Source organism: Mustelus asterias, chromosome 16 (assembly GCF_964213995.1).
Source record: "Mustelus asterias chromosome 16, sMusAst1.hap1.1, whole genome shotgun sequence".
Lineage (NCBI taxonomy): Eukaryota > Metazoa > Chordata > Chondrichthyes > Carcharhiniformes > Triakidae > Mustelus > Mustelus asterias.
This window is the reverse complement of record NC_135816.1, coordinates 11025338-11041616: the sequence shown is the minus strand read 5'-3', so window position 1 is coordinate 11041616 and position 16279 is coordinate 11025338. Positions and strand designations below refer to the sequence as shown.

At 47.1% G+C, this 16279-nt stretch overlaps 1 protein-coding gene across 1 annotated transcript in view; it reads right to left on the bottom strand.

The window, feature by feature from the left end:
- Window positions 1–14110, bottom strand: part of LOC144505647 (H-2 class II histocompatibility antigen gamma chain-like) — a 28984-nt gene extending 14874 nt beyond the window's left edge. Inside the window, exons 1-3 of the mRNA XM_078231786.1 lie at window positions 13888–14110; window positions 4460–4638; window positions 1652–1734 (exon numbers count right to left, since the gene is read on the bottom strand). Coding sequence (XP_078087912.1) covers window positions 1652–1734; window positions 4460–4638; window positions 13888–13988 — 363 coding nt within the window. The 5' untranslated portion in view covers window positions 13989–14110. The remainder of the gene's footprint in view (window positions 1–1651; window positions 1735–4459; window positions 4639–13887) is intronic.
- Window positions 14111–16279: the final 2169 nt, after the last annotated feature.

Here is a 16279-nt window from a genome sequence, read left to right as displayed (position 1 = left end):
AGGCTGTAACGGCCACCGATTGGATTTTCCATTTCTCACCAGCATGAGGAAGAGAAACTTGAGTTCTCCTCCACCACTCCCACTCTTGCTGTATGGTTCAGCTTGTCCAGTTAATCTTAGCACAGAAAATGCTGGAAAATCTCAGCCGGCCTGACAGCCTCTGTGGAGAGAGGGATAGAACCAACGTTTCGAGTCTGGAGGATCCTGCATCAACTCTGGCGTCCCCAGGCTTTATTTTACGTTTGCATTGGGGGGAGCGGGGGGGGGCGGGGGGGGGAGGTGCTTGGGAGTAGCTTGGTTTAATCGATTGGTGTCGGGTCAGATGGGGGGGGGGGAATGGTTAAGACTCATGCTTAATGTTGGATCCACTTGACAGGGAGGGAGCTAGGGATTGGGGTGATGGAGAGGGTATAAGATCATAAAATGTAGGAGCAGAATTAAAATTAGGCCATTCGGCCCATCGAGTCTGCTCTACCATTCAATCATGGCTGGTAGGTTTCTCAACCCCATTCTCCTGCCTTTTCCCCGTAACCTTTGACCTCCTTACCAATCAAGAACCTATCTATCTCTGTCTTAAATACACTCGAGGGTGCTGAGAATTTTGACTGACCCAAGTTGGAAAACGAAGTCAGAATGCCTCACGGACCACAGGCTGAACACAGAGCCCGATAATGGTAGAGGAGGGTGGGGGGGGAGGGGTGGGGGGTGCGGTAACGAGGCGACCAAGGAAGGTAAACGGAGAAGGTAGTTTCACATTGAGTGATGACCTTCCCCTCCGCTGGCTCCACCACTCGGCCCCAACCTATTATTACCCTGGTACCTGGTTCCTCCAATTGCACGAAGGCCCCAGTAGGACATGGAGGAGGGGCCCAATGGAACAGTAACCCAATTTCAACAGCCATTCTCTTTGTGCAATGCTTTATCCCCTTCTCAGAACATCTCCATACCCAGTGAGTCTGAGTGAAGATCAGTCACTGTAATCAGGTGGGCCAAACACAACTGTTGTGCACAGTAAGATCCAAAAAATAGTCACTCAGATGGCGAGCCACTTAATGGTTGGGTATCGACCTGCCCGCCACAGGAATCGGAGCAGGCGAGGGGTGGCGCTTGGACAGGTCCATTGATCTCAGGCGGGATTTTATGTTTCAGGACAAGCAAGGCTGAAAAATCCCGCCCAATGTGTCTCCTCGCGGTGTTTAACCTTTATTCAAAGAACAAAGAAAATTACAGCACAGGAACAGGCCCTTCGGCCCTCCAAGCCTGCACCGACCATGCTGCCTAACTGAACTAAAACCCCCTACCCTTCCGGGGACCATATCCCTCTATTCCCATCCTATTCATGTATTTGTCCAGACGCCCCTTAAAAGTCACTATCGTATCTGCTTCCACTACCTCCCCCGGCAGCGAGTTCCAGGCACCCACCACCCTCTGGGTAAAAAACTTGCCTCGTACATCTCCTTTAAACCTTGCCCCTCGCACCTTAAACCCGTGCCCCCTAGTAATTGACTCTGGGAAAGAGCTTCTGACTGTCCACTCTGTCCATGCCTCTCATAATCTTGTAGACTTCTATCAGGTCACCCCTCAACCTCCGTCGTTCCATCCATTCATGTGAAGTGTAATGTCTTGCTTTTCTTTCTTTGCTGGAAGTTACCTTTGGACCTTCGTTGTCTGGGTCGATGTACGAAATGGGCATGTCCATCATCATGGGTCGGAGATGCATTATTTGCTTAGGCTCTGAAGAGATAAGTGGAAATTATTTTGTTATGAGTGCAACTCATTGACAACATGGAGAGAAGACAGCGAAACAGAGATGCGTTTCGGTGCTTATTTCCTTTTTGCAGAAGAAGCAATTTTCCTCCACCTTCCCGACCCCACACCATTTTCATCTGGACTTTTGGCGGGTTGGGAAGGCCTTGAGTGCAAAACGCACACTCGCCCTTTCTGAGGTCAGGAGTCCTCATTGTGACGACTACTTCCTCCCGCACGCTATTTTCATGTGCTGGCGGGTATTCAAACACAAAAAAAAAACATGTCCTTGGAGAGCACATGACCCTTCAGGAGGCCTGGGGAGTTGGGAACATTTTGACAGGAAGTGTTAAATGTTTTGACGCCTTCAAATGTTACTATAAGATGTTATATTGCAATGTGGATCTGTTTTGATGCAGTGCTTCATTGCAGGACTCTATCCTGCAAAGGTAAGTTGAACATTACTTTGACTACCATTGTATAAGCATTGATATGCATTACAGTACTTTTTCCCATGAAGAAAATGCTATAATGCATTCAAAAATATGTTGCTCCTCCACATTGATTGACAGGTAATCTGTTTTGAAATGCAGAAGTCAGCCTCTACTCTTTCAATTTCAGCCTTTGGAGTTGGGAACTCAATAATCTTTTGATAGCTGTGGCTATTATGAATGTTTGGCTGATTTTGAAAATTTGATGGCCTGTGGCATGGCTGTTCAGGGGTATGATTAACAGTTTTGTTAGATTGCATTAACATAAAATGCATAATGAGCCCATTTCAAGGAACAGATCTCTAGCTATCTAATTCTGTTAACACAGTTTCCAGATGGCCTCATTATAAATGCTTGGCTGATCACTAAGACTTACAAACGGATTAGCTGAGCCTGGGTTCTGTTTGATTGACATGTTTATGAGATTATGGTCAGTTATCTTTTTCTTTGTTCTGTTTTGTCAATGTCTGTATGTATATTTGGACAGGACGAAGAGTTGTGACATGAAGCTTTGCTTATTAATGTTATTAATGGCTCTGTCTGACACTTTTATGGGGTTGTAAGAACGGCAGTTATTTTTGCAAATCAGATTTCTAAATGCTTTTTCCCCTCAGCATTAGTGTCATTTATTATGACACAGCTGATTGGTTCTGGTGTGTGAGGATACAGTAGAGGGAGTATGGATAAGACATTTTACACTTATTTCTCAAAAGGTTCCTGAATCCAGACTGTAGTTCCTATCTGCTCTGAGGAGGTGTGGGCTATGAGTCACCTAGAAGCTGGTCTGGCTCCATGGAAATTGCGGGGAGGGGATAGTATGGGGAGGCGGATAGGAGAATATGAGATGCCTATCCCGGCAATGAGGCTGGCCAGTTTGGGTGTACAGGGTGTCGAGCTCGCTATCCCCACCCTCACCCTGTGCCAGTGAAAACTGTTGGCACTGGGAATGGGAGCGGGAATCCCGGGATCAGACCCGGTCTGCCATTTTTCAATTCAACCTGTCTCTGCTCCGACGCGGACAAGGAGCATGAGAATCTGGCCCCCAGACTGTGGTTACACACGAGTGTTATGGGTGATGGAAGTAATGTGGTCGATGTTAAGATGCAGATCCATCATGATCTAATTAAATTTAGCAGGCACAAGGAGCTGAATGCCCCACTCCTCATCATAGAATCATAAAGCCTTACAACAATAAAGTGATTATTCGGTTCATCCTGTCAGTGTAAGAGCTCTCCATTCCCATGTTATTCCCATAATCTTGCGGCTTAGTCCTCTTCAAAGTCCATTTGCCTTGTGAAATTTCTAACCTCACCTGATTCCACCATCCGATTGTGTGCCCAGGTGATACCACCTGAAATTAAGGGGCAATTTAGCACGGCCACTCCACCTAATCTGCGTATCTTTGGAGTGTGGGAGGAAACCGGAGCACCCGGAGGGAACCCACGTAGACACGGGGAGAACATGCAAACTCCACACAGACAGTCACCCAAGCCGGGAATCGAAACCAGGTCTTGGGGGTGGAACAGTGGCACAGTGGTTAGCACTGCTGCCTCACAGCACCAGGGACCCAGGTTCAATTCCCGGCTTGGGTCACTGTGTGGAATCTGCATGTTCGCCCCGTGTCTGCGTAGGTTTCCTTCGGGTGCTCCGGTTTCCTCCCACAGTCCGAAAGACATGCTGGTTAGGTGGATTGGCCGTGCTAAATTCTCCCTCAGTGTACCCGAGTGTAAATTCTCCCTCAGTGTACCCGAACAGGCGCCGGAGTGTGGTGACTGGGAGATTTTCACAGTAACTTAATTGCAGTGTCAATGTAAGCCCACTTGTGACACTAATCAAAAAACTTTAAACTTTTGAGCCTGGTTGCTGACACAGATTACTGTTGCGAACCTTGATTGTGCAGTGCTCAATCATGGCGGATGTGGGTCTGCTTACTATTGATGCTCAGTGTGCTTGAACCTGGTTGCTGATTCTGAGGAAAATAATGAGCTGTAGAAAGAGCTGGAAGTCGAGAGCTGAATGGCATTTAGAACATTATATAAAACGCTGTAAATCCAGTTCCTGCACGGTAAGAAACTAGCATCATTTCTGCATAATACTTGAGATGTAACAACTTGCTTTCAGTCTATTTGCCATTTAGCTAATATCGTGTTGCCCTATCTCGGGGGCCCTCAGATTTATTTTGGCTTGAGTCAAAGTACTGAAAGGAAAGAGGATGTACGTACTGACTGGATACCGGCCTGAAGAATACTTGTTTTCAATTCGATCTGTTGTCTTCTGCAGACCCGTGATCTTGTCCTGTTGCTTCAGCAAGAACATGACGCTGACTACCTGCCCAGCGATTAGCATGGCGGCCAGCACGGTCACACCGCCCCAGAGGAGGCTTCGAGAGCACGTGCTGCTGCTGGAAAATAGACAAGTCAAACGGAGGGTTATTGGAGTGCTCTCTAAGGTTGAGGGGGTTGCCATTCCCAAAACAATTAAACTGACCAAACAAACTGAGGGACAAAGTAAAAGGGGCAGCCCCTTAAAGGAAGGAGGACCACCTGAAACAAGAAACAAAGCATAAAGGAAACATCAAACCAAAATGTGATCAAAAGAGTCAATAATACGTCCCAGCCCCTGCGGTGCCCAATGAGTACAGAAGATCTCAGCGGTGCTCGTGGACACTGCACGCTCCCTATGTAGGCACACCCAGCTGCGAATATAGCTGCGGAAGAGGGGCAGGCAGTCACTTCAGATGACTCCCTCAGTCACCCACTGCCTGGACCTGTTTATGGCAAGCTTGGCCAGGCCCAGAGGCAGGTTCACAAGGAGGTCCTCTGCCTTCCCCGCCTGCCCGCTCCCCTCCGCACCAGGTGGTTGAAGTGATCGCCAAATGCTGGCATTCCTTGAACTTTCACTGCAATATCTTCTACCTCCAACTATTCCTACATTCACTGTGCTGATGAGGGGTAAAGGTCACTGTGCTAATAAGGGGCAAGGGTCACTGTGCTAATGAGGGGCAAAGATCACTGTGCTGACAAGGGTCAAGGGTCACTGGGCTAATGAGGGGCAAGGTTCACTGCGCTAAACAGGGGCAAGGGTCAATGCGTTAAAGAGGGGCAAGGGTCACTGCCCTATCGAGGGGCAAGGGTCACTACGCCAACGAGGGGCAAAGGTCGCTGCACTGACAAGGGTCAAGGGTCAATGGGTTAATGAGGGGCAAGGGTCACTGTACTAACAAGGGGCAAGCGTCACTGTGCTAACGAGGGGCAAAGGTCACTGTACTAAAAGGGGCAAAGGTCACTGCCCTAACAAGGGGCAAAGGTCACTGTACTAACCAGGGGCAAGGGTCTCTGCGCTAACAAGGGGCAAGGGTCATTGCATTTTAATGTCTTGTGTATTGGTGTAAGCTATCAGTTTTCCTGTATCATTTCAGGAGACCTTTCCACATGGGCAATATTGTGCTAACAAGTAGTGGGGGTGAGTTTGAGCTCCCTGTAAGGCTGGAGGAGATTACAGAGAGAGCCATGAGGTATCCAATGTAGGGGAAAGCCATGAGGAATGTTAATTGTTAATCTGAGGTGCTCCTGGACTGGGGCATGTTGGGGAGCTGCCTTGAATTGTCTGAGGGAGTTTCTGGACTAAGGATTGTTCTAATGCCTCAGATTTATTTTACGAGGGTGTTATTATAATTGAGCCTGAACATGGAAATCCCCTACTGATTGCAGTCAGGAATTCTAGAAACTTCCACTGTATGACAAATAGCAACTGGAGTGATTCAAGGTCATTGTAAGAAAGCTTCCTGTTTGATTTCACTCTGTAGGTAGCACTCACTGAGAGAGAGTAGTGGCCTTCTGTCCAGTCTCCCGCTCAATGGTTATTTGCTTGATCACTATCAGTCAGGCCGATATTCTGACCTCCACCACCATGTTGGTAAGACCTTGTATTGTGTGTAAAAGAGCAACTGAATTTCCTATTGATGCTGAGACAGTGTTTCTGCTGGTCGGGGAATCTAAAACATGGGCACAGTCTCATAAGAACACAAGAACTAGGAGCAGGAGTAGCCTTCTGGTCCCTCGAGCCTGCTCCGCCATTCAATAAGATCATGGCTGATCTTTTTGTGGACTCAGCTCCACTTACCCGCCCACTCACCATAACCCTTAATTCCTTTACTGTTCAAAAATTTATCTATCCTTGCCTTAAAAACATTCAATGAGGTAGCCTCAACTGCTTCACTGGGCAGGGAATTGCACAGATTCACAACCCTTTGTGTGAAGAAGTTCCTCCTCAACTCAGTCCTAAATCTGCTTCCCCTTATTTTGAGGCCATGCCCCCTAGTTCTAGTTTCACCCACCAGTGGAAACAACTTCCCTGCTTCTATCTTATCTATTCCCTTCATAATCTTATATGTTTCTATAAGATCTCCCCGCATTCTTCTGAATTCCAAAGAGTATAGCCCCAGTCTACTCAGTCTCTCCTCATAAGCCAACCCTCTCAACTCTGGAATCAACCTAGTGAATCTCCTCTGCATTCTCTCCAGTGCCAGTATATCCTTTCTCAGGACAAGGGGCCAATCATTTAGGACTGAGTTGAAGAGAAATCACTTCACCCAATGGGTTGTGAATCTTTGGAATTCTCTACCTACTCCAGGGGATGTGGAGGCTTCATCATTGAACATATTTAAGGTTGGGATAGACAGATTAAAAGCAAATTACTGTGGGAATGCTGGAATCTGAAACCAAAAGAGAAAATGCTGGAAAATCTCAGCAGGTCTGGCAGCATCTGTAAGGAGAGAAAAGAGCTGACGTTTCGAGTCCAGATGACCCTTTGTCAAAGCTAAAAGGCAGAGAAAGTGGGAGATATTTAAACTGCAGGGGGAGGGAATGAAAGATGAGTCATAGCCACAGAAACAAGGGCAAAGATTGCTAATGGCAGCCCATAGAGGGAATAGAAGGTTCTTTCTCTTCTCTCCTATTCTCTCTATAGACTGCCGGTAGCTACCTTTCCCCTTTTTTTGTGACTGTGACTCATCCTTCATTCCCTCCCCCTGCAGTATAAATATCTCCCACCTTCTCTGCCTTTTAGCTTTGACAAAGGATTATCTGGACTTGAAACATCAGCTCTTTTCTCTCCTTACAGATGCTGCCAGACCTGCTGAGGTTTTCCAGCATTTTCTCTTTTGGGACAGACAGATTTTTGGTTTCTCAGAGAATTAAGGGATATGGCTGTCAATTGTCAGAAAAACCCATCTGGTATATTAATGCCCTTCAGGGAAGGAAATCTGCCGTCCTTACCTGGTCTGGCCTACATGTGACTCCAGAGCCACAGCAATGTGGTTGACTTACAGCACAAGGTCAACTAGGGCTGGGCAATGAATGCTGGCCAGCCAGTGACGCCCATGTCCCATGAATGAATAAAAATATGGGGAGTGGGTGGGAAAATGGAGTTGAAACCCGAGATCAGCCACAATTTGATTGAAGGTGGAGGAGGCTCGATGGGCCATGTGGGCCACTCCTGCTGCTGCATTTTGTATTTTTGTATAACAGTTTAGAAAGTAGTTAATTGACTGTAATGAGCCTTAGAGCACCCTGAGATCGTGAAAAGCGCTATAGAAATGCAAGAATTTCTCTTTCAGTGAGGGATGGGCAGCAAATGATGGCCCGCATTCCAACATGAATTTGAAGACTATAATCATACAGCGTTTTATCCAACCAGAATTTCTCAGATGTATTTGTCAGCATGAACCAGGGATTGTCCTTGTAGCTAACATCCAAATATGTAAATCTTTTCACCCAGAGGGAAGTGGGAATCTGGATGTGAGATATAGATAGTGTTACCACGCGGAGGTTGTTCCCTTTAAGACGTAACGTCGAATCCACCCAAAGAGGAATCCCTCGCCTAGTAATCTGTGAAAAGTGTGTGGGAAGGTGTGAACTGTTCTCCAGTAACATTTAGTGGGTGACGGACAGAAATACCCCACACTCACTTTAACACGAACACTTAACAATTTATTTATTTAACTAACTGGGAACTTTAACTGAACAAGTAACGTCCCGAGTCAAATAAGATTCTACTGGAATGCTGTTCAAATGAATACAATACTCATTCATTAACCAAAAATATAATAATAGAATTCCGTCACTCTCTGATAATACAACCAGGTTTTGTGGCTTTCAGAAGCTTTTGGTGTCCTTTGTGGATTCCCTCGGTCTCTGAGTTCCTTTTGATTTGGTATCTTTCTCTGGTTAGATGCTGTGTTCTCTTAAGAGATATATACAGCTGGCAGGGTGGAGCTGCTCTCTCTCTCTCTCGACTTGAGAGATGGCAGTTGCTAACCAACTGTTTTTCCCTCATTTCACTCTCTTTTATACCTGTGATGACCTGACAATTTTCCTACAATAGGATTGGTCTGCTGTTGTCAAAACATCAAATTCAAATCTTATAGGTTCTTGGTAGCTGAGTGCCTGCTTTAATTTGATTGGGCAAAATTCATACATTCAAATGCATGAAGCCTGTTACCAAGACAACCCTGTTGTCGCAGAGGTGGGAACCCTCCAACATTGAGAGGATTTGAAACGCCATTGTATACAAGGCCAAGTGAGGGCAGCACGGTGGCACGGTGGTTAGCATTACTGTCTCACGATGCCAGGGAGCCGGGTTCAATTCCGGCCTTGGGTCACTGTCTGTGTGGAGTCTGCACGTTCTCCCCATGTCTGTGTGGGTTTCCTCCCACAGTCCAAAGATATGCAGGTTAGATGGATTGGGCATGTTAAATTGCCCCCTGGGGTCCAAAGATGTGTAAATTAGGGGGATTAGTGGGGTAAATGTGCAGGGTTATGGGAAGAGGGCCTGGGTGGGATGTTCAGTCAGAAAGTCGGTGCTCACTTGATGGGCTGAATGGCCCCCTCCTGCACTGTAAGGATTCTATAGGAAGTGCTGGAAAATGGGATTAGATTAGAAAGCTGCTTGAGGGCTGGCGCAGATACGATGGACTGAAAGGCCTCATTCTGTGCTGTCAAACTCTATGATAATTTTATTTCCTTCTGCTGTATTTGTTTGAGAAAGACCATCCAGGGTAGTTCATGAAACAAGGAAAATGGAATGATGAAATGTCTGGGAAGCAAATCAAACAGAATGTCTTTGCCAGTGAGTTAAATTTTGGAACCTCCACCTCATGCCTGCCGCACGATGGGTAGCGATTTGCAAATGGCTTCCACATCCATTTATAGAACGCAAAATTCCACTAAGATCCACTACAATGGAAATTGAGCAGGCTTTATGATGAGGTGCATTTTGTTTTACCAGATCACGGTCCCACGGGGGGGGAGGGAATGGTGAATTTAATCCCAGCAAGGTGAGTTTATAAGCTTGACTTGAAAACTTACACTGGTTGTAGAATCATCTCAGAATCTGGCAGCATGAAAGGCCATTTGGCCTGCTGTGTCTGTACTGGCCCTTTGAAAGAGGGATTGATTTAAGTCCACTCTCCAGATGTTTACCCAGTGACAGTCCTCTTGTCCCAGGACGCTTACGGATGTAATTAAAATCTGAGATAATGAAGACTTCCTCTTCTAACTGAGCAATGAAAGGATGAGATATCAAAACACAGGAAACTATTGTGAGTGTGGGCGGGGATGATTCAAATGATTTTCACAGCTGTATTCACCCTTTTTAAAATTAAATTGGGATTTTTGATGAATCTTGCTGGATAGGTTATGACAAATGTCTCAGTTTTCATCATTTTCACATTGCAGCCACTGACAGAATAGCAGCCATTTTAGAGTCATAGAAATTCCATCTTAGGTTTGACCATTCTCTCCCCGACAGTGCTCAAACAAAATGGCCGCTACAAGTACCCAAATGACAACAATAACCTTGGGACTGTGCTAATGGTTTATACATGACTGCTCCACATCCTAGAATCATAGAATCCTACAGTGCAGTCGGAGGCCATTCGGCCCATTGAGTCTGCACCGATGACAATCCCACCCAGGCCCTATTCCCATAACTCCATGCATTTACCCTAGCTAGTCCCCCCTGGCACTAAGGGGCAATTCTGCATGGCTAATCCACCCAACCCACACATCCTTGGACTGTGGGAGGAAACCGGAGCACCCGGAGGAAACCCACGCAGACACGGGGGAGAACGTGCAGACTCCACACAGACAGTGACCCAAGCCGGGAATCGAACCCTGTCCCTGGCGCTGTGAGACAGCAGTGCTAACCACTGTGCCATCGTGCCATCCTGTTAGGGCAGACTTCATGAAAACTGATGCCCAGGTCCAACTGAAGTAATGGGTGGAATTTTACCGGTACTTGGAGCAGGCAAGGGGCAGACCACAGGAAGGTGCGTTGACCTCGTGTGGGATTTTACAGTGTCAGGGCGAGCGAGGCCCTAAAATCCCGCCCACTGTCTCAAAGAATGCCCTGCCAGTAGAAGGGCGGCCATTTTGTTTGACAGCTGGTTCAGGGATTGCGCTCACATTAGCCCTTGCTGGTTTTCATGGCTGCCTCCTGGCCAATAAAGGGGACAGGTTAGCTCAGTTGGCTGGATGGCTGATTCACAATGCAGAGTGATGCCAACAGGGTGGGTTCAATTCCCGTACCAGCTGAGGCTATCCATGAGGAACTTGCTCCTTGTCTGAGGTGTGGTGACCCATCAGGTTAAAATCGCCACCAGTCAGCTCTCTCTCAGAAAGGGAGAGCAGCCAATGGTCCTCTGGGACTTTGGTGACTTTAATTTCTTGTCCGTAGCTGACTTTCTGGTTTTATTATAGCCTGGCCTGACGGAAGTGGATAAAAAAGGTTTCAGGCCAGAAGTGAGGTGTCAATCACACTTGATACCAGCCAAAGCTGATACAAGGTAGATCCAATGCTCTGATGCCCACAGGTCAATAACCACCCTCCCAGCTGATCCACTCTGCAGGGTAACAGGCCAGTGTACAAAGCCCCACATCCAGATCCCTCAGAACATAACACTGCAATGTAAATCCCTCCCGTTACAATGACAAACAAATAGACCAAGATTCCACCAGAAATTAATTTATTTGTAAGTCCGTCAAAGAGAACGTTCGTTAAAACCTGCGAACTTGTCCACACTGGGTGAATGCGGGCTACCTGGTTTGAACCTGGATTCAGGTTCATATCGGAGGTGGGAAATTAACTTTAACCACAGCTGGAAACTTTCCCTGCGCAGACCATTTTTTTGTAAAGCTCAGTGGCGTCCTGGGGCCCGGAGAAAGGATCAAATTCAGCTGAAGATCCTGTTTCCGACCAATGTCTACAGTGCGTGTGCATGACTGTGTGTCTGTGTGTCTGCATGTTCTTTGTGTGTGGCTGTTTTGTGTCTGTGTGTGCATATGCGTGTATCTGTGTGTGTGGGAGCATGCCTGTATGTGCATACAAATATGCCTGTATATGTGCATATACATGTTTGTGTGGATGCATGCATGCCTGTGTGAGTATTCTTGTCCCTGTGTGTGGGAGCGTGTGCCTGTCCATGTATGTGGGTCTGTGTGTGTGGGTCTGTGTGTGTGGGTCTGTGTATGTGCGTCTGTGAGTGTGTGTGTGCGTGTATGTGTGTGTCTGTGAGAGTGTGGGTCCATGTGTGTGGATCCGTGTGTGTGTATCTGTGAGTGTGTGTCCATGTGTGTGTGTGGGTCCGTGTGTGTGGGTCTGTGAGTGTATGTGTCTGTGTGTGTGTGTGTACATCATAGAAACCCTACAGTGCAGAAGGAGGCCATTCGGCCCATCGAGTCTGCACCGACCACAATCCCACCCAGGCCCTACCCCCACATATTTACCTGCTAATCCCTCTAACCTATGCATCCCAGGACTCGAAGGGGCAATTTTTAACCTGGCCAATCAACCTAACCCGCACATCTTTGGACTGTGGGAGGAAACCGGAGCACCCGGAGGAAACCCACGCAGACACGAAGAGAATGTGCAAACTCCACATAGACAGTGACCCGAGCCGGGAATCGAACCCAGGACCCTGGAGCTGTGAAGCAGCAGTGCTAACCACTGTGCTACCGTGCCGCCCAATATTAGGTGAGTGTAGCATAAATTGATTTACGATGCCCCACTTTTTGTATTGACTCTCACTGTTCTGGATCACAAGGGAAATATTCCTCATTGGGAGTGAAGAGGAAGGTGTGAGGACAGGAAGACTAGTGTCAGTGATCTCAGACCAGTGGTATAGACATTGTTAGCAAACACCATTAGCTTTCGGAGCGCTGCTCCTTCGTCAGATGGAGTGAATGAGCGCTCCGAAAGCTAATGGTATTTGCTACCAAATAAACCTGTTGGACTTTAACCTGGTGTTGTTAAAACTCTTACTGTGTTCATCCCAGTCCAACGCCAGCATCTCCACATCATAGACATTGTTAAACAGATTACAACAGAATGAGATAGAAGCACCTCACAACTCACCACTGACCTCTGGTGGAGGGTGTGTGACTGACACTGGGATTTTGTGTGTATGAGTGTGTGAGTGAGTGTGTGTATGGGCTGAGTGTGAGTGGGGCTGAACCACCTGCTTAAAGTTGTGAATGATAAAGTCGGGTGACTGGGAGGTGCTGGGCTTTGACAGAAATGGAACTGCCCCAAACTTCTGATCTTTCTTTTCAACGCGGCTGGTTTGATGTTGCACAAAGGGGAGAGGATCGAGATATAGCTTGGGGGAACAGACAAAGACACGAAAGTAAAGATGTTGGCTCACGAAGGATTCCAAAATTCGAAACAAAAAGAAAAAATATGTGCAGCAGTTTTAGAAAGTGAGGAAAACTCTCGAGCTCGGACCCCACCGTAACCCTTTCAGATTCTGATCGATCTGCTTTTGTCTTTGAACAGATACAATGGATCATATTACATAAAGAATCTCCATTACCCCTCAAGAGTCCAGCTTAAGAAAATCGCCTTTTGTTCCCAGAACCTGGAGCATTGTTTTATGAATCTGAGTACATTTTAAACAAAGACAAAAGGGATTTCCATCCCGGCAGTGCTTTTCCTGATCCCACTTTGTCCCAAAACATTTTTTTTAAATTAAGTATTTTCTGAAGTGTAATAACTATTGTAATGTAGGTAACACGCTCGCTAAAGCGCGCACTGCAAGATCCCACACACAGTAATATAATCCCCAGACTGTTTTTTCAGTGTTGATATTGATTGAGGTACAAATATTAACCAGGGCCCGAGGGAAAACACTGGATAAAAGCAAATTACTGCGGATGCTGGAATCTGAAACCAAAAGGGAAAACGCTGAAAAATCTCAGCAGGTCTGGCAGCATCTGTAAGGAGAGAAAAGAGCTGATGTTTCGAGTCCAGATGACCCTTTGTCAAAGCTTTGTCAAAGGGTCCACCTGCACCACACAGGTGGCAACAGTTCAAGAAGGCGGCTTCGCCACAGAATGGAAATGGGCAATAAATACTGGCCCAGGCCAGTGTTCCAGGAATGCATTAAGAAATAAAGACAAGTCCTGGAAAGATGTGGCAGGTAAGAAGTTTAACCTGCAGCTTTCTCAGGACTCAGATTCTGTCCTTCTGGATACAGTCAGAACCACATTCAGTTGTTGAGTGAGGATCAGAGGGGTTTTTTTGTTCCCTTGCTGGGATTACGACAAACAATTCCATGCAAAGTGACAGACGATTGTTGAAGCGTTAATCTTACCTCTGCCCTGTAACGGTGGTCCTGGCTTCCACATTGGAATGACTGGCAATGTCTTGCTGTGAATTGTTCAGCAAAGCGTTCTGCTGCTCATCGGCTGACATTGTGGAACCTTTGTCAAAGCAAACTCCACCAGTTTGGACTGTCCACAGAAGACTTCACTCTCGTGCTGCCAGAGAGAGGTATGTGCGCAGTCTGATCAAGGGTTTTGTTTTAAACACTCTCAGCCACAAGTAAAGAGGAAGTTGGCACGGTCTAGCATGGAAAGTCCCTACCGTATTGAACTGAATATCAGTCGACCTTGTATATAAGCACCCGGAGGGATCTAACATAACACTCTCACCTCTTAGTCAATACTTTGAGGGTTCAAGTTTCACTCATCACTTCATTCAGAGGGGGATGGGGAGCATCAGCACATTATCCAAGGCTGCCACTTCCCTGTGCAGTACATCAGCGGGGACAAAGTAGAAGGAGTCGAGAGCTTCAAGTTTTTAGGTGTCCAGATCACCAACAACCTGTCCTGGTTTCCACCCCCCCCCCCCCCCCCCCCCCCCCGCCCCCTCCCCAACCCCCACCCATGCTAACACCTTCTCAGAAGACGAAGGAAATTTGGCATGTCAACTACGTCTCTCACCAACTTTTACAGTGCACCATAGAAAGCATTCTTTCTGGTTGTATCACAGCTTGGTATAGCTCCTGCTCTGCCCAAGACCACAAGGAACTACAAAAGGTCGTGAATGTAGCCCAATCCATCACGCAAACCAGCCTCCCATCCATTGACTCTGTCTACACTTCCCACTGCCTCGTCAAAACAGCCAGCACAATTAAGGACCCCACGCACTCTGGACATTCTCTCTTCCACCTTCTTCCTTCGGGAAAAAGATACAAAAGTCTGAGGTCACGTACCAACCGACTCAAGAACAACTTCTTCCCTGCTGCTGTCAGACTTTTGAATGGACCTAACCTTTCTCTGCAGCCTAGCACTGACTGTGATACGACATTCTGCACTCTCTCATTTCCTTCTCTATGAACAGTATGCTTTGTCTGTATGGCGCGCAGGAAACAATACTTTTCACTCTATGTTAATACATGTGACAATAATAAATCAAATCAAAATCGAGGGAATGCGGCAATCATAGAATCATAGAATCCCTACATTGCAGAATGAGGTCATTCGGCCCATCGAATCTGCACCGACTACAATCCCACCCAAGGCTCTATCCCCACTATCCCACCCCCCCCTATCCCCACATTTACCCCAGTAATCCCTCTAACATACACATCCCGGGACACTAAGGGGCAATTTAGCATGGCCAATCAACCTAACCCACACATCTTAGGAGTGTGGGAGGAAACCAGAGCACCCGGAGGAAACCCACACAGACACGGGGAGAACGTGCAAACTCCACACAGACAGTGACCCGAGTCGAGAATCGAACCCCGGTCCCTGGAGCTGTGAGGCAGCGGTGCTAACCACTGTGCCATTGTGCTGCAATGTCGGAGGTGCCATTGTTCAGATGAAGCGTTAAGCCCCAAGGCCCCCACATCCATTCTGCCGGGTGCACATCAAAGATAAGCCCGCAGCGAGTCCTGAGCAACATTGATCCTTCAACCAACTCTAGGCTTGAAAATAGAATCTCGTCATTTGGGTCACTGCTGTCTTGTGGAAGCTGTGTTTCGTACATTACTCCATCCACCAAGACATCAAAAAGACTTCATTGACGGAAATGTCCCCGACACCCGGAGAAGGTGAAAGATAATGGTCCACATTCTCCCCGCCTCATTTTCTGGTGGCGGAAGTGGGCTGCCTTTGGCCGTCCATGGGATCTTCTGGTCCCACCTGGTCTACCGGAATATACCTGCACCACACCCTCCGCCACCGGGGAAACGTGCCGCAGGATGGGGGGGGGGGGGGTCACCATCGAGAAGATTCCGCCAGCGAGAAGGGCCGGAAAATATCAGCCTTTCTGATAAATTCTTTCATGGGATGTGGGCGTCTCTGGCTAGGCCAGCATCTGTCCCCCATCCCTAATTGCCCCCGAACAAAGTAGCTCACTCGGCCATTTCAGAGTCTCTGGAGTCACATGTAGGCCAGACTTGGGTAAGGACAGCAGATTTCCTTCCCGAAAGGACATTTGTGAACCAAATGGGTTTAACTGTCACTATTAATTCCAGATTTTTTAAAATTGAATTTTATTTCCACCAGTGGCCGTAGTGGGATTTGAACCCAAGTCCCATTAGCCTGGGCCCATGGATTAGTAGTTTAGTGACAATACCACTATGCCACCATCCCCACTATATAAGGGAAAACTAAGGTTAAAGGATTCAGGATCTTCACTTATTTATTTATTTATTTATCAGTGTCACAAGTAGGCTTACATTAACACTGCAATCA